A 26,305-nucleotide genomic window follows, 5' to 3' on the forward strand; every position below is an offset into this window, starting at 1 on the left:
GTAATTTAACCACAGAATTTGCCATTTTCCATTGGAAACATAGAAAAAGGCTACTTGGAAATGAATGATGCAGTGTTGAGACCAAGAGCAAAACATTTAAGAAAATAATATTGGCATTCTCCCTCCCCAAGAAAGTTCACCAGAAGTGTCAATATTTATCATGCCGAAGTTTTGTGGCCAACCATCAATAGCATTTGACCCATTGAATCAGCATTAATTCCTTCAACTGCAGAAGTGGTGCAAACTCAAGAAATTAAAAAAAATAGATAATTCTTAAAGCATTGAGGGTAGACTTAAGTTTACAAAAATGTCCAATCACTATAAATTTGGCAAGCTGCAGATATTAAATGTAAAAATTACAGAAAGGAGGTCCAAGTCCTCCAAAACAATTCCCAGAAAGGCTGTTACTTCACCACAGTACCTGGTGCAAAAACACATTTCATGCCCACAGCACTTAGTGCCTTTGAAGTAGTAACATTACTTTCTAAATATTCAAATCAGATCTTTATTAATTAAAACCTCAAAATGCAAAGTAAAAAACCAAAATAAATACCACATACACTTAGCTGTTGCAGGTATAATTTTAATTGAGCAGAAGTTCATAAAATAAGTTCTACCCTTCCACCTATATGGAGAGCCATCTGGTACAAATCTATATAAACTTTAAACAGAGCATCTTTTAATGGTAGGAAGTATCTCATCCAATAAACTAAATCAACATTCAAGTATAAATGCATTATCTAGATTAATCACACCAGTAATAAATACAAAACATCTGACTGGTGGTCATACACCAATAAGCAATCCTCAATAAAAAGCAGGAAAGGTGCATGAAAAAACATCACCTGCTGCTGCCATCCTGAGTGAGAGGAGGCTCAAAACGACAAAAAACAAATCACAAAATAATTTATTGTTCTTGTGCCCCTTTTAAAAATCTCCACCGACAACCACTGAAATTAATTTTTAATTATTTTTTGGTGTACTTAATTTGTCTTTGTGGAAAGTCATGGTGAATACCATTATTAGCAGATAATTCTTATTTCTTGAGGACCTCCACAATAGTACAAGATTGTCAACAACTTGAACTTGGTCATAGCTCCGTGTAATTGACAGCTAATGATGCTCCAATAGAAAGATTAGTTTACAAATTTATCTGCAATTAATAACTATGTAATACACAGGACTTTTAAAACATAAACTCCTGTCAGATTAAAACAGATTATTGCTGGAAAATTTAGATTTACAGCATATACAAGTGATAACCCATTCTTAACATACATGGAAATGCTCTGGTGGGGTTTAACATGCCACCTGTTTTCTATCCAATTCTAAGATGTATTTTTAAATTCTAAGATGTATTTTTAAATCATGAAAAACCACATGGAATAGTTTCTAAAGCAGTAATCTCAACTGAAAATTTCATATGAGAAATCTAACAAGTTTTGCTCTCAGTCGTTGAGATCACAGTCTTGTAATTAGTCCAAATAAGCCCAAGACATTAATGCAGTAAAAAAAAAATCAGAAATAATTAAAAAATTTAGACACATTTATCAAGCTCTCTTATTAACAGCAAAGGAAACTGTAGTAATATTTTTAAGTGGGTATATTTTTAAGTGGCTGTCCTCAAAAGTAAAACTGAAAAATCACTCAAATTTAAATACATTTCAATATTTGCTTCAATAAGAATACCACTTCCATTACTGCATTCTGGATCACACCATAATTATCCATATCTGTGCTATCAAACACAAGGCACCTTGAAACAATTTTAATATATGTATATTGAAAAAGGATTTATTCTAAATTTCAGTCACATAATGTTGATAGGTTTCTATTTAAAAGAAACAAATCCACTGAGAGACTACAGATCCACTGCATGAACTCACTTTGTTCAATTAATCCTAAGTGATACTTCATGGGTTTCATGCATTTTACTGTCTATTTGCTTTCAGGGTAAGTACTATGTTGGAATCTATCAGGAGCTCTTTTACCCTTTTGTGAAATTGTTCTCTGTAGTAGTTGAATTCCATAATGCTGGATGGTTCCTCCTTGAACCAGAACTGATTAAACTCATACATCAGATAACCTAAAACAAAAAAGAAACTTATTCACAGAGAATGGACATCACTGAGTTTTGCTTCTGTTCTGACCATTTATTAACTAGTTACCAATCTAATGTGCTCACCTCTGTGCCCAACTGAATGTCTATAGCAATTTCTCAGTGTGCAAATCTCTGGTATTTTAATACCATCTGTGCATTGTGCACTCTGCATTTGAACTTTAAGAGCACAAAAGGCAATTAAGAAATTAAAAAGACTTCTTAAAAAAATTTAAAATAATCACATTTTCAAGTTCTGCACAAAAAAGGACAAGGAGGCTTAAGGAATTTAACATCAATTCAGCCAGATTAAAACAATCATATTCAAAGTAGTAAACAACATTTCTTTACACAACACCTTTTAAAAAAAATCACATTCCAAGAACTTCACAGAAGTGTTAACAAAAAGCTTGCAAAGTCACACCAAAGAGTTAGGGTACATAACCAAAAGATTGGCAAGTTTTATATAGCTTCTTAGAAGGGCAAGGGTGGCAAAAAGAAATAGAGTGGATATGCACAGCTTAACAGCCTTAGCAGCTGAAGGTGCTGCTGCCAGTGATGGAGCCATTAAATCCAGGGCATGCTCGAGATGTCACAGAAGGATCAGAAATAATTCAAAGGGTACTGACGTGACCATGGAGGGATTTTGAAAAGGATTGCTTAACTCAAAGCCAGCATAAACCAGCAAGCATAACAAAAAGCAAAGTTATTCAGTTGTCACAGTTTGGCTGGATTATACTTAAGAAACAGAACCATTTGAATCACCACACATTAAAATATATTTTTGGAAAAACATGGAGAATGCCATAAATTGAAATTAAATACTCAGTAACTAAAAATGTTACTCCAGTTGCCATTTCAGACCAGTGACCTTTCAAATCTGAAAAGTTGAAGATAGTATGGGGGAAGATAAAAGAGGAACAGGATAGAATGCAGGAAAAATTAAATGGTAAAGCAGAGATAAATGTGAGGTAAAAGTGGCCCAATACTATTAAAGTGCTTTGTAATGGTACTAGAACGCAAATCAAAAACACCCATTGATTTCAGTTATGAATGTACTAACAAACACCAAATAGCAATGCTGTAAAATAAGTAATAAAAGGACATACCCAGAAGAAAAATAACAGCAGTGGAGAAACCTCTCAATTACAGTACTTCAGTTAAACTAAATTTATCTGCAAATCTTATTCTCTAATGCTGCTTTCACTGTGACCTTGTTTAAGTAATAGCTTTCCACTTCAGCTGAAGTGATGGACAGTAGAGTGGTTTGAATAGAAACATTTCATCAATGTGCCTATGCAAAGTAATATATTTACAAAGACCAGTCAATACTATACTATCCAAAAATTCAATTTTATGCAATTTTAAATTAGTTCAAGCTAAACTTGATTTTTGATACCCAAGTTTGAAAACCTATGGTGGTCTGCTGTTGTAAAATGGTTTATTGCTGTTCTGATCACAAATAATTAATTGAAAAATTCATTAACAAGTTTGCAAGATTATGAAAGTAACCCAGACCAAGGTTAGAATGAGAGTTGGTCTGACAAACAATGAAGAAAAGCAAATGACTAGTGTCATATTTAAAAATGACTTGTTAACATACTATTAGAATGCACAAATTATGAAAATGTCCTTCTGCATGGTGAGGTATGGTGAACATTACCTAGCTGGAAAACACTGTCAATCTAAGATAGGAATATGCTGTAGGGAACACAATAATATTGCTACAAATTAACAATTTTCATATACCTGTAATAAATCACAAGGCATATTTAATTTCAAGCAATTTACATCAATGTGGATATTAAATTCACTGTGGGGAAAAAAGATAATTAACATTGGAGCGAACAAAATGCATTCTGCAGGAGTAAGAAACAAGCAGTAAACTGAAAGGAAACCTTTTAAAATACTTACAATAAAACTCATGAAAGTGACGCAACTGAGGAGTCCCAGAAACCAAGTTGTAAAGATGAGATTTTAACAACCCAGTCTTTAGCATACTATAAGCCATTTCAGTGAGATTTATTCCAACAATAGCATAGGAATATCTGAAATTGGTAACATGAGATTTGTCAAATAGATTTTAAATGCAGTCACATTCTGAAGCTGCTAAAAGAAAGCTAATTTACAAAAAGAAAACTTAATTTTTGCAAATGAAACGATGTAGATTACATTTTGCATAAATCACAAGACAAGGGAGCAGAAGTAGGCCATTCAGCCCATCGAGTCTACTCCAAAGAAAGGAAAGGGGAAAAAGAAAAATAAATGAAAAATGGGGAATGTCCATGAGCAAAAAAAAGGGGGAAGAACTAAATCAGAGCACCTTCCATCCATTAAGAGTTTTTGTTTTTAAATCTTCACTTTACTTCAGGTCTCCATACTCGTGCTTAATGGCCCTGGTTATACACATTTGATGGAACAGTTTCTTAGGTTTACTAAGCTAAATTATCATGCATTTTGTTTTGTCCATGCAACTATACAAATAAAACTAATATATGGAAGCACCAATGCCAGGTACCCTAAATTAGATGCTACATCTGAAATGATGTTTTTAAACAACAAAGATATTCATCCAAGAGTTGGTAAGCTTAAATGGTTTGTTTGGAGTTGCAAAAGAGATTTAAAGTATACATTTGATTCTCAATTAAAATATTCTGAAAATAAGGCCTTCATAAAATTATACATACAGTAAAACTGTTAATCTAACATGCCCAGGATTTCAGTGGTGCCAGACTAGCAGATTTTCTGAACTATTGGATGCTTTTCTATTAATACTCCAACACACCTTCAGACATTATACAGTAGAATTTTCCAGTGATCCTGGTAAGGCTCAAGGGAGCACAGGAACCAGGGTCCCAGTAAGTGGAAGGGAGTGCAGGAATCAGCACCTGGTGAACCAGATGCTGAAACATCAGGATTTCCAAATGGATGGACAGTAGATTATCAAGAGTTTTACAGCATTTTTAGAGAGACTTTTCTGGTGCAAAAATAAAATCAAGGTATTGCAAGAAATCACTGCTGCTTGATTGTTATTTTAGATTATATTTAGAATGAATTTTCTTCTGAATTTTGATTTTAAACATGCAGCAAAAGGATCCATCAGGCTCATATCTTTTTTTGCTAAGCTTTCTTGGTTTAAAAAACATCCTTCTACTTACCCTATTTTGGGATGATTTGATTGAGAGAGAGTCTGGCGTGCTATTTCTGGATAATGTTCCCCAAAGAACCTAAAACAGCAAAACACACAAATTCACATCTGCCATTTAGTGTCAAAAATCTAATACTTTGGAGATTTCTTTCTTCCTTCTGTGCAGCAAAGCATACATCAGGCAAACAGAAAATGTTGCAAACAGGAGGTAGGGCAGCATCCACAAAGACAAACAAATCCAATGCTGAACTCTACCATGAGATGTCATCACCCAGAACCACCAACTTCACCCCCAGGATCCATGCATCCCAAACCCCACACACTGCCCAACCCACAGAGCACCCTCAACATTTTCTGCCAATGCACAGGAACCAGCTCCTTCCAACAAACCTGAAGGGCTGTTTATCCAAAATTGCCGAATTCAATATTGAGCCCCAAGGGCTGAAATGTGGCTAGCCAGAAGGTGAAGCGTGGCTCAAGTTTATACTGTTCAAATGAATCCCAAACACAAGAGGCCAACAACAGAGGTCAGAGTGGGAGTGGGCAGCTGGAACTGCAGGGCCACTGCGCAGGGATATTTTGCTACAATTACATAGAGCCCTGTTGAGACCTCATCTAGAATATCTCGTACACACTTGATCTCCTTAAAAGGATTCAATTACAATAATTAAGTAGAAGTTCAGCAAATTCCTGGATGGCAAGCTTGTCATTTGAAGAACAGTGAGGAAGCAGACTAGTTTAAAAGAATAGCAGGTGATCTTATTGAAAGGTACCAAATTCTTGAGACTTGACAGATTGCACGTGGACTTGATGTTTCCCTAGCTGGAGCATCTGGAACCAGGGGTCAGAGTCTCCAAAATAAAGAGTCAGCCAGAGATAGTGAATCTTTGGAATTGTTTCTTCAAGATGGCTATGGAAGCTCAGACATTAAAAACAATCAACAATTTTGGATACAAGAGGAATTAAATGAAGTGGGCTCAGTGCAGGAAAGCAGCCATGATGTTCTTGAATTGCAAAGCAAGCAAGAGGGGCTGATTGGCTTAATCATGCATCCCTTCCACCCGCCCCCCCCCCAAGTATTATGTTCATCAGAGTCATTAAAATGGAAGGCAAACAGCAGACTCCAGGACAGATCATTATGACACCAAAGTAGTAATAGAATAACAACTTACAAAATGCCCCATTTATTCACAAACTTGCCTCTCCAAAAAAATAAAGTAACATGCCTTAATCACTACTGCCCAGTGGCTCCGACATCCACCATCATGAAGTGCTTCAAGAGGCTGGAAAGGCACACATCAACTCTAGCCTCCCAGCAACCTCGACCCACTGCAATTTGCCTACTGCTGAAACAGGTCCACGGCAGATGCCATCGCTCTGGCCCTACACTCATCTCTGGAGAATCTGGATAGTAAAGACACCTACATTAGACTACTATTTATTGCCTACAGCTCCGCCTTCAATACTATAATTCCAAGCAAACTCATCTCTGAACTCCTAGACCTGGGACTGAACACCTCCCTTTGCAACTGGATCCCCCACTTCCTGACCAACTGACTGCAATCAGTAAGGATAAGTGGCAACACCTCTATCACAATTATCCTCAACACTGGTGGCCCACAAGATTGCGTCCTCAGCTCCCAACTTTACTCCCTATACACTCACGACTGCTTGGCCAGATTCTGCTCTAACCCCATCTACAAGTTTGCGGATGACACCGAGGTGGGCCAGATCTCAAATAACGATGACTTGAAGGGGATAGAGAACCTAGTGACCTGGTGTCATGACAAAAACCGTTCCCTCAATGTCATCAAAATAAAAGAGCTGGTCATTGACTTCAGGAAGGGGGGTGGTGCATATGCTCCTGTTTACATCAGTGCTGAGGGCAAGAGGATTGAAAGTCTGAAGTTCCTGGGAGTGAACATCACCAATGGCCTGTCTGGGTCCAACCAGGTAGATGCACCAGCACCTCTACTTCCTCAGAAGGCTAAGGAAATTTGGCATGTCCCCATTGATTCTTGCCAATATTTAATTGACGCACCATAGAAAGCATCCTATCAGGATGTATTACTGCGTGGTATGGCAACGGCTCTGCCCGAGATCCCAAGAAACTGCAGAGTTGTGGACACAGCTCAGCACATCACGGAAACCAGCCTCCCCTCCGTGGACTCTGTCTACACTTCTCGCTGCCTTGGTAAAGTAGTCAATATAATCAAAGACCCCACTCACTCCAGGCATTCTCTTCTCCCCCTCCCACTGGGCAAAAGGCCAACAGCCTGAAAGCACGTACCACCAAGCTCCAGGACAGCTTCTATCCCACTGTTATAAGACTATTGAATGGTCCCTTTGTGTGATAAGATGGGCTCTTGACCTCACAAATCTACCTCATCATGGCCTTGCACCTTACTGTCTGCCTGCATTCTCTCTGTAACTGTAACACTTTATTCTGCACTCCGTTATTGCTTTTCACTTGTACTACCTCAATGCACTGACGTGATGAAATCTGTACAGATGGCATGCAAAAAGTTTCACTGTACCTCAGTACGTGATAATAAACCATGCAAACCACTATGCAATATTTCCCTTCAACCCTGAGCCTTTATTTTGTGTAACAATTTTACCCATGGCGTTTTCTGAATTTTCAAAAAGCATTAATTTAACTATATCCACTGCATAGCCCTCTGCTACCCATTAATTAAGTTCTCAAAAACTTTCAATTGCCAAATGGGATTTATCTTGTACAACATCATGTTAAAACCATCTAATCTCATTAGGAATTTTTAAGCATCATGTTACAACTTCCATTAAAATGAATTGTGGCATTTTGCCAGAGGCTAATGAAGGTAACTAGCCTGTAGTTCTCACCCTTTTTTTCCCAAAAGTGTGTTACATTTGCTGTTTTTTCAATCCACTAGAAGCACTTTTCAGAACATCAGATCCAGGATATCAAGTTCTTCTTAAAAAAACTAGTATTAATTACTTAGTTCTTCATTCCCATTAGACCACTTCATATACCATGTTATTTGTGCCTTCTACTAGTTAATTCAGTTAATTTCTGAATTTCTCTCCCCCCCACCATCTTTTTGCTTTTTACATACTTGCAGATCCAGCAATCTGTGTTTATATTTATTACTTGTTTACTCTGATTTTGTTTTCTTGGACACTATTTTAAAAAAGCAAACCCCAATCCTCAAGCTTGCTACTTTTGGAAATAATTACAAGCCACCATTTCACCCTTAAACTTCTTTACCAAACCACAAATTTAAATCAGTTGCGGGATGCAGAAATTATACTCCTTGAAAGTGAGATAGCTGTCAATTGTCTGTCGTCACATCTCACTTCCCAAACTTAACCAACTCCTCCTGATTCCAATTTCACTGTAACACAATTTCTTCTTTCAACAAAAGCAAGCATCTTGTTGATTTGCTTTATCTTCTTAAAAATTACTCAAGTAACTCAATCCCAAATTCAATGTAAAATTCTATCAAATATTGAAGCCCTGCCCACAGTGGGAGTTTTGCTGAAAACCACAAAATTAAAAGTGATCAGAATGCATACCCAACTGGGAGGCCTGAACTATGCTTCTATTTTACACCAAACTGCCTGCCTACCTAATGCTTAATGCAGATGGTTTAAAACAAGTCAATAGCGATTCCTTCAACTTTGTAAGAACTAAGATGATATCAAAAAGGGGCATAGTAAGATCACATTAATATCAAAATATGTAGTTCTGTCTGCTACAATTTATTTAGCAGGTAATTCATGCCCCCTTCCCCCCCAAATCCATGGGTGTATCTGTGTTACCTACCTTAGCACAAATAAAATTTCAAAAATACATCATTGCCTGTAAAATGCTTTGGACATCCCAAGATTGTAAATAGTCCAAATAACATTTGCCTCTCCTTTAAGAGCACATCTGGACCCGGTTGAAAATTAGAACATACATCATCACATTTAACCATGGTGCAATTAAAATGTCTTCAGTATTTGCATACGACACAAAGATACAAGGACTTACACTAAATTATGCAACCCCAGCATTCCCATGCCTCTGAAGTCAGTTTTAGGATCTTCACCTTGAAAACCAATATCACCCCATTGCTTGGTGATTCTTGATTCCAGGGGTACATGAGGCATCAACAATTTCCACAGCTGAAAGTCAGAAAGTCACGGAAGAAATTAACAGTAATGTGATAATCCATCAGTCCAGAAAACCATGACAAAGCATATCCTTGTTACAAATTAAAGAAAAATAGAGTACTTCAAATGGAATTGCTTTTGCTTTAAGACTGTTCAGTTATATTCAACTATATATTGCTTGCAGAAAAATCATACGTTTAACCCTAATCAGTTCAATCAGGTACAACCTAGCTCAATCTGATTTTAAAAATTCCGTTTCAGGTTTGGTAGTTAATAAAATCAATACTTGTAGATTTTTTTGTTTGCATGGAGAAATAGATTCCTAAAAACCTTTCAGAAGAGACTTAAAATAACTGATCCACGATTCCATCTGTTATTTTCCATGCATGGAATTTTTTTGGTACAGGGTACAACATGAAATGTCACTCTGATCATAATCCAACTTCTTCAAAACAAAGCCAAAAATGAACCTCAAGTTACGTTTGCTTCATATTCTCAAAGAATGAGATATTGTAGAAATGATTGCTTAAGCAAGTAATGGAGTAGGAGAAACATACCTTTATTAGCATATCTTCATGTTGCTTGTTTGAAGAGTCAAAAGGCTGCTTGCGAAGGTTTTCAACATCAATGTAGAGTTTCTTAAAGCCGGTGATTTGAAGCAAGCAAGTCTGTAAACTTAACTTGAATCTAAGGGAAAAAAAATGTACATCAACAAAGGGACCAGTCAGCCTTTAAGTTCCAAAATAAAAGCAGAAAATGCTGGAAATATTCAGCAGGTCAGGCTGCATCTGCAAGAAAAGAAACAGTTAACATTTCAAGTCAAAGACCCTTCGTCAGAACTGAAGGAAACGAAAGAGCTTTGTTAAGCGAGGGTGGGAGGGGGAAGGGAATGTCTCTGATAGGGTAAAACTGGGGTGAAAATAGAGATAAACTGTAAACGAGGTTATCTGGTCAGTGAATGAATGGGAGCAGTTAGAGGGCGAGAGCACAGAATGTGAGAGTGGTGAAATGTAGAACAGGAAGACATACCCAGCTGGTCAGGCTGGGCATGTCCTCCACTCCCAGAAGGGGAAAAGACAACAGACTAGCTGAGCCAATATCACAGATGGACCACAGATTCAGAAGTAAATCAAATTACCTGAAGTTGTAGAATTCAATATTAAACATTGGCTCAGCTAATTTGTTGCTCCCTCCCCTCCATTCCCACCCCTCACCTAATTTTGAGAGATGTGAAGGACACTTTACAAAGCCATACTATGTAAAAATACTGTCACTGTGTCCCTAATAACAGATTATAGCAAATTCTCTACAACAGATGTTAAACTAATAGACCTATAATTTCCCAGTGACTCACTCTCCAATTATGTGGGGAGAAACTCAAACTCCCTGCCAAAGCTGTAGTTCAGCAATATTAATGTAATTTTGTAGTCTTATTCCATTTCCACACACCTGCCCTTAACCCCCCTGGCCCCCCCCCCCACCCCCAATCACATACTACAACGGTCACCAGTTGTAGATCCTCTTTGGTTCTCCATTCATTTGACCACCAAAGTGAGTATTCAGGTAAAGAATTAAAGCCCAGATTCAAAGTGTGGAGGGTTGTTCACAACTGGACTTTTTTCCCCCCAAAAACCATAGGGGATCTGTCACCTAGAGGGATTTCACATTCAGGAGCATGCTAGTAGAAACAACAATGGCCAATTACTACTGTCTGACTGACCAAGAGAGTGGCTTATATTAAGGGTGCTGTCTTGATTCAAGCACAAAGATATTTAACAAGATTTATAATAATATAAAAAGTTATAAAAATTTCTGAAGTCTTTTTTAAATGTGCAAAGTATAATAAGCATTGACATATTCAGATGGACAACAAATAGTGAAAATGGACAGTTTATCAAAAGATCCACCCCTATAGCTGTTTACCACACCAAAATGTCAACTTGCTTCATGGTTAAATGAGCAGTTACTGGTATAAAACCTGAAAATATGCTTTGAGACTACCAGACTGATGTTATTTCTGATATAGATGTGCGATGGATCATAGTGTACTTGATTGGGGCTCTACTGGATAATGGGGTCAGGAGCTTCAAAAGTTTATTTTATTTTAATTCTGATACAAGTTTTAAGTTAAAATAGCAGCTTGAAGTTTTGGTGCTAGCTTACAACAGAATCTCCAATTTTTCCAAATGAAATTTCCATCAACAGCCTCGATACACAATCAAAACTTCCATTACCTGGTTTATTATTGCAGGATATGCATTAATATGGTAATTATATGGCTGGACTGCTCCTTCTGTGGCTCATCTAATTAAGCTACAGAACAGTTTGGTCCTATGGTTTAAAAATACTGATTCAATTGCTAGTATGTACTTAGTTAATTGGACTTGGCTGAAAAGGTCTTAAGTGCACTACAAGATACCTTAAAGTGGAAACTAGTGACAAAGCAGACTTGCTCGAATTCCCCAGCAATACCTGGTGTCGGATCAGAGATCCCATTGATTTCGAGTGGGAATATTCAGCTTGCAAATTAAATAATTTTTCTATAATTACTTTAACAAAACTATTTAAAAAACCTTCAGTTTTGCCTTTTGTCATGGGTGGACAAGGTTATTGAGAGTGGGGCTGAGCAGTATGCTGTGAAACCAACTCTTTACTGAGACCTCAATGCATCTTGATGCAAGACTCCCAGATGTATTGGGCCATCTTGAATACTGCTCTGCATTCAGCCCAGGTTAAGAGCAGGCAAATAAGAACCATAGGAGGAAAGCCAGATTTGAGGTGATTCAATCCAGGATACATATCACAATGGGATCTCCATATATTGTTGCCATCATTGAATGATTTACTAATAAATCACCATTCAGAGTCACAATAAAAACTTAAGACTGAAATACTGAATGCTGGAAATCAGCAATAAAAATAAAAGGGGAAAGCTGGAAATACTCAGTAAATCAGGTAGCATCTTTAAAGTTTCAGGTCAATAACCACTTAGCAAAACTGGGAAAAAGTCAGATACAAGAAGTCTAAAATGCAGGTGGTGGTGCAGGGGCAATGCTTGTCCAGATTCTCTTTCCTTAGATTTGTCTGACCTACTAAGCACGTCTATGAACGTTCTCTTAGTTCATGTACAATGATGTTTAAAAGTAATACATGAAGCAGAATTGTTAGCAAAGTCTTAAAATTTGAAATGTGCAAAACATAGTAAGAATTGAAATGTTTAAATGAACAGCAAATTTATAATAGATGACAAAATTAAAACTGATTCAAGATAAAAAACCTACTTTGGATCTTTCTGAGTGGAAACATTTTTGATCTTCATTATCTCATGAACTCTGTTCTCCACATTTTCCTTATTAATGGTTACTGCGGCCTTTAAAATCTAAATGTGAAAAAAATTAATGGAAACACACATTATTCAGCATAAAGCTATCAAAATAATGACCAATTGTCTGATAAACATTTTTAAAATAGTGAATTATACAAAATGTGCAATGTTGTTTCTTATTCTCTCACTTGTTTCTCTTTTCAGATAGAAATAATACCAAAAAAATCCTGGGAATACAATACCAGAAATGTAAAAATTAAGCTTTAATGTCTACTTGAATGCTTTGATTCTTCTTTCACCTGATTTGCTCAAGGTGGATAGATTAATAAATATTTTGGCCTAGTGATAAAACAATTCCAACCCCAGTGCATAGATTGATATACAAAAGGGATTACAATTACACAAAAATTAGAAGAATTTTTTCTCAAATTTTCCTAAAATCACTATTATTAAGGTCAATAATCTCCATACCCATTTCTGCCTGTCCTCCCGCTACAACCATAACTGTGCTGAGAATAGCATGTGCATTTTAATAGGTTTGAATGAACTTCACACCAAGTTTCATTAATCTAAGGTGCCAATTGAGTATCTTGTGGACTAGTTTCCACCCCTCCCTGTGATCCCACAGCTAAACAGGTCTCCAAGTGAAATGCATTTTCCTTCACACAAGAATGCATTGAAATACTTTATTCATATTTCAACTGATACAAGAGCTATACACTTCAAAGTGAAGACAAATATTACCAAGGTTAGATTGTGTAATTAGACAATAAAAAAGGGATCAGGTGATGGTGAGGTGGTGAGGTGGGGGAGTGGGGGGAGGGTTGTAAAGGGGAGAAAGGGAAATGTGGTAGGAGATGGGGAGAACAGAAAAAGAGCCAAAGCACAGGAAAATGCTCATGTACATCATATAACCCTAAAAGAAATTTGATGTTCTCATGATCATCATCCAAGACAAGAAGATTAACATGAAGCCAAGTTCCATTTCAGGTATGTTATTGCTACATTGGTAATCAAAGAGTAATTTGTTATCAGTTTTAATAAATAGATCTCTCATAGATAATAACACACACTAGAGATGAACCTCACTTACTTCACTTCTGGAGGATTCCAAGGAATATTCTATAGAAAGAAATGTAAACATTTAATATTTTGGTAAAATGGGTTGACACAATTCAATAGATTAAGAAATAATTTATATCAAATACGATTTTGACCAAACAGAAAGTTAAGCATACAAAGACAGATTCCAAACTTGCACAGGCTGGAAATCATTCTAGCTGCTGCAAGAAATTAATGATTATTAATTCCATGGACTTGCATTAAGTATCATTATCTATAAATAAAGTTCCAATTTTCATTTGAAAATAAATTTAGCCTGATTCTGGATGTATGGACCAATTCCTATTAACGATTAAATTATGAAATTTATTAATGTCAAAAGAGCAATTAGATAAACTATTACATGGTAGTAGTCAAAATTGATGGGATGTTTGATTGCTCATAAAGGGGTCCAGACTGTAAATCAATGAAAATAATCCTGACACTCTGCACAGTATTAGTAATACCCAACCTAGAAGAGATTGGGACTGTGAAAAAGACTGGTGGAAAACATCATTATGCTTTTCATGTAAATAAGTTAGTATGAGCATAGTAATCAGTTAGTATGAGCATAGAAATGAAGAATGAGGACAAGATTTAGTTATTAATTTATCAGAAAGATTATCAATTTTAAATTATAGCTTAGTAAACAAAGATAGTTTAGTAGGCTAAATTGGCCAATGATCTTAGATAGATAGATTTATATTATATATAGGCAGCTACAAGGACTAATGGTTTAAATTAAATGTTTCTCTCTCCAAATAAAATGTCAGATTTTCTAGTTATTCTATATACTAACTACAGATGGTAATTAACTGCATTATTTACACACAGGTTGACCGTACAGATGGAAGTGTTAAAGAATGAAGCCTCCAGCATCAACAACACAAATCAAAATATGTTCTTCATTTAATGCTCATAAAAATGAGGTACGTGGCAACGATTTAACCAAATGCCAGAAACCAAATTTAAAGTGTTCAAAAAAAAAAGTTCCCAAATCATGGCAAGAAAGCTGTCCTAATCATCAGTTAAATAGTTTCCACCAATACTTACCTATTCTCATTGTTCGATCTGCTCCTTGAACAGTATTAGCACAAATGCGTTGCAGTTCACATCTTCCAGTGATCTTCCGTAAAATCCACTTCACCCAAGACCTTAGAAAGGAGCTGTATAGGTAATGCCAAATTAAACCAAACATGCCCTGTGAGAAATAAAACAAACATAATTCACTCAGCAGTAGTATCCTGATGAGGAACTAATTTGGATGCAGCTGACCACTTTATATCACTTCCCTATGCAAATTAAAACTGCTTCCCAGTTCACCACAAATCATAAGCTGCAAAACAGACTAATGGTGATAAAGGGCACAAAATCAAGTCCCAGATTAAAAAGACAAAGCTAACTAATTGTCCAATTAATCCTTTTTAAAAAGTTATTTTACTTTATATTATAATACCACTACAATACGCTTCTCAAAAATACCACAAAATTAGTGGCATTAGTTAAATAAAAAATATAATTTGAACACTGTCATCATTAGATTTTGTATCATTATATTTTAAGCAGCTGTTTAACTGCAAGAACCAACTACCAGGCTACTGAAACAGCTCTGATGTTAAATTCTTCCTCCTACCCACACATTTCATACTGTAAACAACGAGCAGGATGAAAGACAGTACAAAAGAAAAAAGGTTATTATTTTCTTCAAAACTGCTTTGTGCACTGTTATTTGTGTTTTAACTTATCTAATCACTATAATTGGCTTCACCCATTTGCAAGTGAATTACAGGATGCAAAGAGATCAGAATGAATTCCTGCTCATGAGAACAAAAGAAAAAGGAGTAAGCCATTTAGCACTCTTGGGCTGATTCACAATCTATTTAAGCAACAAGTAGTTTCTCATCCCAGTTCTAAAGAGAAGATCTCATCCTCATTGCCAATGTTGCTGCTTGAAATAGCAGGACAGTAATCAAGAGCAAGAGGTTGTCATAGTACAGAGAAAATTACACAGGGGTGCAGGTCTATAAAGAAAGCAATTGCCATCAAAGGTGGCAGTCCCCATATACCTACAGTTCCAATGTGAAAGCATCCATGTGGTGGAGGGGGACAATGAAGTAATGGAAATAGGAACATTGAATGATTGTCCTGATGAGTTAGATATGATTCAAAGTCACTTCATTAATGAAAAGAATGCTAAGCACACGTTGATGATGCAGCAAGTCAGTCTTTTGTAGGCCAAGACTTCCAGGCTAGGCTTTGGATTGGAGAACATGAGTTAAAAGGCGAGACTGATTGGAGGGCTTGAATTATCAGATTGGAGATGTTGGGTCTATTTTCCCTGGAGCAAAGAGGTGACATGACAGAGGTAGATAAAATTATGAAAGGCATAAATAAGGTAAATAGCCAGGTTCTGCTTCTCATGGTAGGGGTGTCTAAAACTGCAGGTTTAAGGTGAGGGAAAGAAGGTTTAAAGGGGATCAGAGGGGTAAATATTTCCACACAAAGAGTTGTTGGTATCTGGAATGAGCTACCAGAGGAGTAGGTAGACGCAGGAACTGTAATAGCATTTAAAAGGCATCTGGACAGGGACCTGAATGAGCCAGGCAGAAAACTATATGGAATTAATGCAGGCAAGTGGGGTTAGTATAGATAGGCATGATGGATGCAATAGACACTGTGGGCCAAAGAGCCTATTCCTATGCAGTACAACTCTATTACATACGGTAGAAATACCTCAACCACTTTGCACTGAAGTGAAACAAAACTAATGCAAGGGGAACTCTCCAATGAGGAAGATAAACTTTTGTCAGTAGAAATAGATGGTTGTAGCGTTTTACTGGTAGGTGTTCCAGCAATCGTGGCATGGATTAGATCAAGTCACTTGAAGGACTGTGTTGAAGATTGAAGTACAAGAGATTTTGCCAAAAAGATATCCCCCTCCAGGTTTCTGGAGAGGGGAAATTTAGAAAGTTAAAGAGCAGGGCAAAGGAATATTGGTATAGACTAAATTGAAAGCTCTTTATCTAAGTGGATGCAGTATTTTGTAACGAGATACATGAATTAACCATATAAATGCAAATAAATAGCTACAAATTAATAGGTCATACAGAGACAAGGCCATAAGGTGACGAAGATTAGGAATTAGATATTCTAGGACATTTGACGTTTAGAAGAAATTAGAAAAATGTAAAAAGGAGGCTGGTGGCATTGATATTAAAGAGTGGAATAAAGGTAGGAGAGGGGAAGTTGAATCATTTTGGGTGAAGCCAAGAACAGCAACGAACAGAAAATGTTAGAATGTAAACTGCAGATCCTGGAATCTGAAACAAAAATAGAAATGTTGGAAGAACTCAGCTAGTCAAGCAACATCTGTGGAAAGAGAAACCAGTTAATGCGTTAGGGCGGCGACCTGTGCTCAAACATTGACACGAGTTGTACAGAAGCCTCCACAAAAGTAATGATATTGCAAGGCAGGGCATAAATCAGAGAGGCACGTAACAAGGGGAATAAAATAAAGATGAAAGACTAATCTCTATTTAGACTAAGCAAACCAAATGGAGAGGATAAATTCATAGAGAACATGAGAGATGGGTTTCTCCATCAGTATGTTGGGAAACCAATAATTGAGCATTGTGCAATGACAAACTTAATTTATGATATGGAGGTCAAGGAACAGTGATCACAATACGACAGGATTTTTGTATAAAATGAAAACTGAACTAAATCCGACACTAGGATCCTAAATATGAACTGCAGCACCAGTTGTAAGGAGTTTGTACATTCTCCCCGTGTCTGCGTGGGTTTCCTCGCACATTCTGAAGATATACAAGTTAGGAAGTTGTGGGCATGCTATGTTGGCACCAGAACACTCTATGCAAAAGATGCATTTCACTGTGTGTTTCGATGTACATGTGACTAATAAAGATATATCATCTTATAAATTGATGGAAGCCTTATCTATACTTTTACAAACTCCAGGCCAGACTCTCAAATATTTTCCAATCAGCCTTCCCTTTTCCATACTCAAACATGAGGCTATTCAAGACCCTGCTGCCATATTGCAACTCATGTGAAGTCTTTCTCACTATGAAAGCATGTGGTTTTCAGAATTCTTATTCTCTGAACTTAATCTCTTTCATTGCCTTTTTTCCTCTAACTTCATCCAGATATACACTTCCAAGAGCTCTACATTTATTTGAACCCATTTTGTGCAAATTCTTGACTTCTTTCATCTAACCATCAGAGGCCTTACATTCACCCATCTTGGTTCCCTGTTCTGGAATTTCTTTTTCATAGTATCTCCCCTGCCCAATGAACTTCTTGAAGCTGAATACTACTGAGCAAGCTTTTAATCACATGAGATTTCACAATATTTGTTTTACTATTTTTATTTATGAACCCTGTGTTTATCAGCATTGAAGATACTATATAAATGCAAACTGTTATTAGTCTAGGTGTTGAGAGGATAGGATCTCGTGATTGCTATGTACCTTCCAGTCAAATAGCCACTATGTATTTACTGTTCACAAATACACAAGAAAAAAAAACAAATCACATCTTAGGTACCAAGTATCCAGATGAACCTGTATGTACTGATCAGGCTGCAATTCAAGGCCAGTGTGCAGCTTACCAGTATAAAAATAATGTTGATAAAATCAGATATTAGTTTTGGTAGTTTCTTCACAAACAACAATGAAATATTAGTCAGGTGGGCTTTACAATCTAAAAAAAACTTGAGTTGCTGATTGATACAAACCACAATAATGGTTTTGGATATCTCTAGAGAATACAGATTCACCAAAATCAACAGCTAAATTAGGAAAGACAAGTGCCACAAGTGTACAATTAAAGTGAGGATGACTATACCACAGAGGCCAAGACACCCTGCTCCTGAGAAACCAATCATAATATGGTCATTATCCATCATCTATTAACAAGATACCCATCTTTTACTTGTTTTTGAAATATTTGAGTCAGAGCCTTTACAATATTCAGCTAATCAGACATACTGTTTATCCTCATACGAGTAGTATTCATGAATTAGTACTGACCAACAATAGTGCTGTTTTGCCCCTTCAGTCCTATACTACTGGTTACATTTTACTTATTACTATTCAATTTTAGGCAAGATGTTCACGTTTCACAACACTGAGAAAAACTAAACAGCTAAACAATTTAGTGCCTTGTAATACTGCAATAGATAGGAGATTCAGCTCTCTACACCACCACAAAATAAATGAGATTTTCCCCCCACATGTTATGTACCATTCAAATTGCAATTACACCCTCTATAAAAACAGCAGGAGACCATATTACCCTTGATGCTGCTCTACTGTGAGTGTCGAAGAGGCCACGTGTGGAGTACTGTGCACAGTTCTGGTGCCCTCAATTAAGGAAGGATATTAGAGGCAATCCAAAACAGATTCACCAGGCTATTCCTGGGATGAGAGAATGAGGCAAAACAAACTGCGTCTGTATTCTTTGGAGTCGAGAAGAATGAGGGGTGATTTTATTGAAACAGAGTCCTAAAAGGGCACAACAGGGTAAGTGTCAAGAAGTGTACACTAGTAGAATTTCAATCAATGACACATAATTTCAAAAAAAGGGACAATCATTTAAAAGTGAGGTACGTAGAAATTTCTTCTTGCAGAATATGGCAAATCTCTGGAATTCTCTGCCCCAGATAGTGGTGAAAGCCTGCTCATTAGAAATATTTAAAGCGGAAGTAAATCACTTTTTTGAAAGATCAGGGGATTGAGGGTTCAGGCACAGAAGGGGTAGAGGCCTGGGGTAAATCAAGGCAGGGCAGGCTTGAGAGGCTTGGCATACTCCTGCTCCTACTTTGTGTTCTGTTTAAGCTCAGAGCTCATCTGTGAGCTATGTCTCTCTAATCATTTTTGCTCATTACAAAAAAAAACACCATCAGATGTACAATTATCACATTACCAATTATCACTTGCAGAAGTGCTGCACATTTTTACTAGCTTTTGTGAAGTCATTCCTGAAAGGCCTGGTTCTAATTTTAAAATCGAGTTTTCTTAGTCCAAGACCCATCAACCAATGGAAACAGTTTAACTTGATATTTACTTCCCCTTAATATTTTGAAAACTGATCAGAGTTAATTCTCAGTTTAAATTCCAGGGAATACACTGGTCTGTAATACTGCTGCATTTAATTTAATCTGTGGAGTCCATGAATACTCCTCCTTGTAGTGCTCAGAACTGTTCACCAGAGTTCAGAAATGATCTAATCAATACATAACAGCATCAGCTTCTCTGGTTTCCAAAAGAATGCAGAATTTTTGAAACACAATGCTTGGAGGAATATTGCAACACTAGAATGCGGTTTGCCCATTGATCGACTTAACCACAAATAAAGAGTTTCGCTGGTACAAGTTTTCGGAGTCATGTCTAGAAGTTAACTTCCAAGCTGGTCTGTTCACCCTTTTGTAACAGGAACTTGCAATTAGTTCTTAGGACTTAAAGCACAAGAATAAATTTTAACGCTAAATGCATTGAAGTTTAATTACAATTAGTTTAAACAGAAGAATTGTAAAAAAAAATGCAAATATATTGTACCATGTTCCAATAACTCACATCGTCTGGGGCATGCAACCAACGCAGAGAGTACAGGATGAAGCCACTTAACTTAAGTAAGTAATTTTCAGAAACGTCCCCCATGACGGGAGCTGCTCAATGCAAGCAGCCCTCGTATCAGGGGAGGGGGCGACAACGATCGGCGCAACAAGTTCGCACTGCTCTCCAGGTACCACCACAGTGCAACCCGCGGAGACCGAGAGCTACACCCCGCGCAGCTAACAGCGGGGCGAAAGGCTCTACAGCAGCACCAAGGGAGAGACCTGACTCCTCTTACTCACAGGCCAGGGGGCTCCAATTAACTTTCTCAGCAGCTCTCGCTTCTCCCCAATCAATCTCCGTCACCAGGCCAACAGCGACCGGAAGTGCGTCACGAACGGCCGCCGAGCGCGCGCACGCCCCGCGAGCCCAGCGGAGGGAGCGCGCCTCCAGTGGAGGGAGCGCGCCTCGGCGGTGGGGGTAGGGAGGCCCGTTGCTTCAGTGCTTTTGAACGTTGATGGGTCCATGTGCACTGAGTGTTTATCGGGGGGGGGGGGGGGAGGGGTATGGTTCTAGCCGAGATGTTCTTGCTGGCAGAGTTTAGGGAGCCAGGAAAATGGTTAAAAAGCAGGGCTTCAAGGGTTGTAATCTCAGGATTAGCCCACACACCACGTCCTCACTGCATTGATGGAGGGGGTTGGAGCAGATGGCTGGGGGCTGGTGCAGGAGAGGGGGCTTTGGATTTCTCAGGCATTGGAACTGTTGGCAAGTTGGAACCTGTACTAACGGGGAGGGGTTGCTTCTCCCGTACAAATGGGGGGGGGGGGGGGTTGCTCCTCATTGGGACCAGGATCAATATCCTTGCAGGGGTGTTTGCTAATGCTTTTTGGGAGGGTTCAAACCAGTTTGGCAGGAGAATGGGAATTTCAAAGAGGGCAGAGCCAAAGCAAGAAGGGGAAGCTGATAAAGGGGTAAGTGAAATAAATAGATGGCAGAAACAAACTCGTTAGCCACTGGTGGAGTTCCCAAAGATTGGAAGGTGGCTAATGTTGTTCTGTTGTTTAAGAAGGGTAACGAGGACAAGCCAGGGAACTACAGGCCGGTCCACCTGACATCATTGGTGGGGACATTACTGGAGGGAATTCTGAGGGACAGGATCTAATGGCATTTGGATAGACAGAGTTTGATCAGGAAGAGTCAGCGTGGCTTTGTGTGTGGAAAGTCGTGCTTGACGAACCTTTTAGAGTTTATTGAAGAGGTAACCAAAAAAGTAGGTGAGGGTAGGGCAGTGGATTTTTGTCTGTTTGGACTTTAGCAAAGGTCTCACATGGTAGGCTGGTCTGGAAGGTTGGGTCCCATGAAATCCAGGGAGAGCTAGTTAGGTGGATTCAAAATTGGCTCAGAGGTAGGAAGCAGAGAGCAGTGGTTGAAGGTTGTTCCTCAGAATGGAGACCAGTGACTAATGGTGTGCCACAGGGATCATTGTTGGGACCCTTGTTATTCGATATTGATATAAATGATTTGGATGCAAATGCACAAAGCTTGATCAGTAAGTTTGAGGATGACAGGAAATTAAGTGTTGTTGATAGTGAAGAAGGTTAAGGGAAGTGAGCCGAGGAGTGGCAAATGAACTTCAATACAGAGAAGTGTGAGGTGATGCATTTTGGAAAGTCAAACCAGTGTAGGACTTGTACTATGAATGGTAGGGCAGTAATGGAACAGAGGGACCTAGGAGTATGTGCATATTTCATTGAAAGTGGTAGACAGGGTGGTGAAAAAGGCATTTAGCATGCTGGCCTTCATCAGTCAGGGCATTGAGTAGAGGAGTTGGGATATCATGTTGCAGTTGTTTTAAGTCATTGGTGAGTCTGCACTTGAAGTACAGGAAAAACATAGTTAAACTGGAATGAGTGCAGAAAAGATTTATGAGGATTTTGCCAGGACTAGAGGGCCTAAGTTACAGAGAAAGGTTGGCCAGGCTAAGTCTTTACTCCTTGGAACGTAGGAGAATGAGAGACAACCTTATAGAATTTTTAAATTATGAGAGGCATAGATAAGGTTAATAGTCTTTTCCCCAGGGTAGGAAAGTCCAAAACTAGGGGGGCATAAATTTAGGGTGAGAGGGGAAAAACTTAAAAGGGACCTGAGGGGCAACTTTTTCAAGCAGAGGGTGGTGAGTATATGGAATGAGCTGCCAGAGGAAATGGTGGAGGCAGGTACAATAGTATCATTTAAGAAGCACTTGGATAGGTATATGGAGGCGTGGGACTTAGAGGGATATGGGCTGTATGCAGGAAATTGGGACTAGCTAAGTGGGCACCGTGGTCAGCATGGACTTGTTGGACTGAAGGGCCTGTAACCATGCTGTGTTGCTCTATGACTCTATGGAGCAAAAATGGTTTGTAAGTTCAGAAAGATGTTAAAACAAAAAAATTAAGGATGCTGTGTCTGAATGGTCACAGTATTAACAAGGTACATGTCCTCCCCAGGTTACGACAGGGTTCCATTCCTGAGAACTGTTCATAATCCAAACAGTTTGTAAATCAAATATGAACAAAAATTCTGAGACGAGCACTAAAATAGCTATGACAAGAGAGCGAGCAGGTGTGGGAAGACCAGCTACCAGCCAGCCTCACTGATTCAGTGAGTGAGTGAGTCTGCTCGGTGCTTCCAGCTCTGCTTGGCATGGTTGTTGTGACTGCTGGGTGGGGAGTTGGGAGAGAAGGCACACAGAAATGCCCCATTCCCACCTGGCAGAAGATGTCTGCAGTGCTGCAACAGCCAAGAAATCCATCCTGCTGGACTACCAAATGCTTGTTCATATGTATGGGCTGTCCATAAATTGGGTGTTCTTAATCTGGGGAGGACCTGTAAATTAATTCATGGCACAATAGAATCAGAATCAGATTTAATATCACTGACTTAGATGATGTGAAATTTGTTGTTTTGTGGCAGCAATACAGTGCAAAGACAAAATTACTATAAATTACAAAAATAAATAAATCGTGCAAAAAAAAATGTGGCTTTCCTCCAGATACTCTGGTTTCCTCCACCATCCCAAAAACATGTGGATTGGTAGGTTAATTGGCCAATATAAATTGTCCCTTGTAGAATTTGGTGGGAGTTAGTGAGAATGTGGGGAGAATAAAAAATGGAATTAGTGTAAAAATGGTTTGTTGATTGTTGACACAAATCAGTTGGCTGAAGGGCCTGTTTCTGGGCTGAAGGGAATATCTCTGATAAGGTGAGACCATAATGTAGCAGTTAAGGCCGAATTCAGCTGTGTCTATATAAAGTGTTACTAATGGTAAGGCTGTAAACCAGACAGTACAAAAAATGAAAAGCTGAATCAAAACAATGATGACAGGCAGAAATAATCTGTTCTTAAAAACAGAGAAAGAGCAAGTTACCTAAAGTTGTAAAATTCCCACAGGCTGTAGTGTGTCCAAACAGAAGATGAAGCGTTGTTCCTCAGGCTTGTACTGGGCCTTGTTGTAGCAATGCAGGAGGCCACACGCAGAAAAGTTGGAGTGGGATGATGAATTCAAGTGGCAGGCAATTAGAAACTCACAATCACTCCTGCAGACTGAATACAGTTGCTCTGCAAAACCATTGCACCTGCCTTTCTGTGGGAAACATAGAATGGCCTTTGTTTCAATCCTATTTGGACCCTCTTCCCCAACTCTTTTTCCAGTACATCAACAACTACATTGGTGCTGCTTCCTACACTCATGCAGAAATCCAAAATTTCATCACTTTTGCTGCCTTCACATGGTCCATCTTTGACTCTTTCCTTACCTTTCCGGATCTCTCTGTCTCCATCTTGGGGGATAGACTAGCCGCTCACATCCACCACAAGCTCACAGACTAGTTTGTTTATACTTTCTCCTACCCTGCCTCCAACCCTTCCATTCTCCCTGTTCATCTGTCTGTCACATTGGCTCCATTTCACATTTTGCTCACTCTTCCATTCTGTTTGTATCTGAACTGGCTATTTTTACCTGTTATCGTTATTTTGGGTCATTTCTTTTTTTTACATAGTCTTGTCTGCTAGGCTTGTCCCTCAGCCTTGCTATTAATAGCATATTACACAAAGAAGCTCAATCTATTTAAATGCCACATTGTGGTCTCACCTTATCAGGTTTTTTTCTCCTTTTCAGATCTGAAGTTATGTCCCAGATTTGAAACATTTACCGTTCCTCTTTCCACAGTTGTCAGCTGACCTGCTGTGTGTATCCAGCACTTTCTATTTTTGTGTGGTCAAAGACTTCCCATGGTCCTATTCATAAATTTGACATAGAGGGTATTTGTGTTCAGTGGTTCCAAGCACCTGAACACTAAAATGCCTCATGGTTCTAATAACTGGATCATTTGTCTGTTATTTCTGTACACAGCCACCTCCTACATTTCAAATAACTCTATAGTACTTTGATCTGGCTTATCCTGATCTCTTTAGTGTGCCATGGCTTGGCATTTCAATGTCCCTCTCTCTCTCTCAAAGGGTTGAGTGGAAGACAATTAACATAGTTCTTTGCCGCACCTGTCTCCATGTGGCCCCTTATGTTGCCTGTACACTTGACCAAATCAGAATGCCTCATGTTGCATTTATTCTGTTCCAGTATTGAACAAATAAATATTATATATGGTGAACCAATCATTGTCTTTTTGAGTACAGTAATTAGTTTCCAGCTCAGTTAAGTCAAGTGGCTCCCTGTTGTGTAACACGACAGCTGCTGTTAGAATAGAAAGTGGTCTTTGTTTACACAGTTGCACCTTGTGATTTCAAAGCCTTGTACGTGTAAGTATTAATACATTCAATGGAAGGTTGAAGGCTAGCTCTTGCTTCATTTGTTAACTATAGACCCTCTGACTTGATCTCTCTACTCCCTAACAGAGGGCAAAATATGAGACTCTTATGGAAAGAGACAAGCGAATTTACAATTGAGAATAAGGAAACAGCAAAGGAATTGAACAAATACTTTGCATTCACTTTTATGGAAGAAGACACAAAAGCTGCTGGATATATTAAATGAGTCAAGGGGGCAGTAAGAATGGGGAACTGAAGGAACTAAGTGTTGGACAAAACAAAAGGACTAGAGAAGTTGGGGAGCTTGAAGATGAATCCCAAAGATCTGATATCCCCGAGTTTTGAAAGTAATGGCTTTAGAGACGGTAGATTCTGGAATTGTATCAGCAGATTGGAGGGTAGCAAAATGATGCCTCTTTTTAAGAAGGATGGAGAGAGAGAACAGAGAACCACCAACCTGTTAAGCTAACATCAAAAGGGGAGGAAGTACTGGAATCTATAATGAAGGATGTAACACACACCTTAGAAAGAATACTAGGTTAGAGTGGAATCAACGTGGAGTTTTGAGGGAAATTCATGTTTTACTAATCTGTTGGAGTTCTTTTGAGGATGTGAGTAATAGAATGGATTTGGGGGAATCGGTGGATGTGGTGTACTTGGGCTTCCAGAATGCTTTCTAAAAGATCACTGTGTGTACAAAATGTCATATTTTCAAGTTATCTGATGATTCTAAATTACATGGGATTGCCACTATGGAGGAGGATGTAAAGAAGCTTCAAGGGGAGAAGTTCTTGTGTCAAGCAATAATGGGGATGGTGAAGATACTGACATTGTACAGCAACTTTCTGACTCCCACAAGAGTCTTGATATCCATAAGAGCATAAGAAATAGGAGCAGGACCAGGGCACCTGGCCCTTCAAACCTGTTCCACTATTCATCACAATCATTGTTGATCTTCTACCTGCACTGTTCCTATATCTTTTGATCGTCTTGATATTCATAAATCTATCTATCACTGTTTTGAATTAACTCAATGTCTGAGACTCCAGAGTAGAGGATTCCAAAGATTCATCATCCTTTGGAAAAATTTCTCATCGCATTCCTGAATCCT

General features: G+C 38.4%; 1 protein-coding gene across 2 annotated transcripts; it reads right to left on the reverse strand.

The window, feature by feature from the left end:
• Positions 1-566: 566 nt before the first annotated feature.
• Positions 567-20,768, reverse strand: elmod2 (ELMO/CED-12 domain containing 2). 2 transcript variants are annotated; one of them, XM_052041990.1, is made up of 9 exons: positions 20,409-20,687; positions 14,866-15,013; positions 13,805-13,833; positions 12,668-12,765; positions 9,944-10,073; positions 9,265-9,398; positions 5,257-5,325; positions 4,013-4,146; positions 567-2,086 (listed from the first exon to the last, which is right to left on the reverse strand). In XM_052041990.1, exons 1-9 carry the CDS (start codon positions 20,490-20,492, stop codon positions 1,932-1,934), a joined length of 981 nt encoding a protein of 326 aa, XP_051897950.1. In that variant the 5' UTR covers positions 20,493-20,687; the 3' UTR covers positions 567-1,931. The 2 variants fall into 2 exon arrangements, with proteins under 2 accessions (XP_051897950.1, XP_051897960.1); XM_052042000.1 differs by lacking the exon at positions 20,409-20,687 and adding an exon at positions 20,690-20,768 and having other exon boundaries at positions 587-2,086.
• Positions 20,769-26,305: the final 5,537 nt, after the last annotated feature.

This window comes from Pristis pectinata, chromosome 2, assembly GCF_009764475.1.
Source record: "Pristis pectinata isolate sPriPec2 chromosome 2, sPriPec2.1.pri, whole genome shotgun sequence".
In the NCBI taxonomy this organism is placed as follows: Eukaryota; Metazoa; Chordata; class Chondrichthyes; order Rhinopristiformes; family Pristidae; genus Pristis; species Pristis pectinata.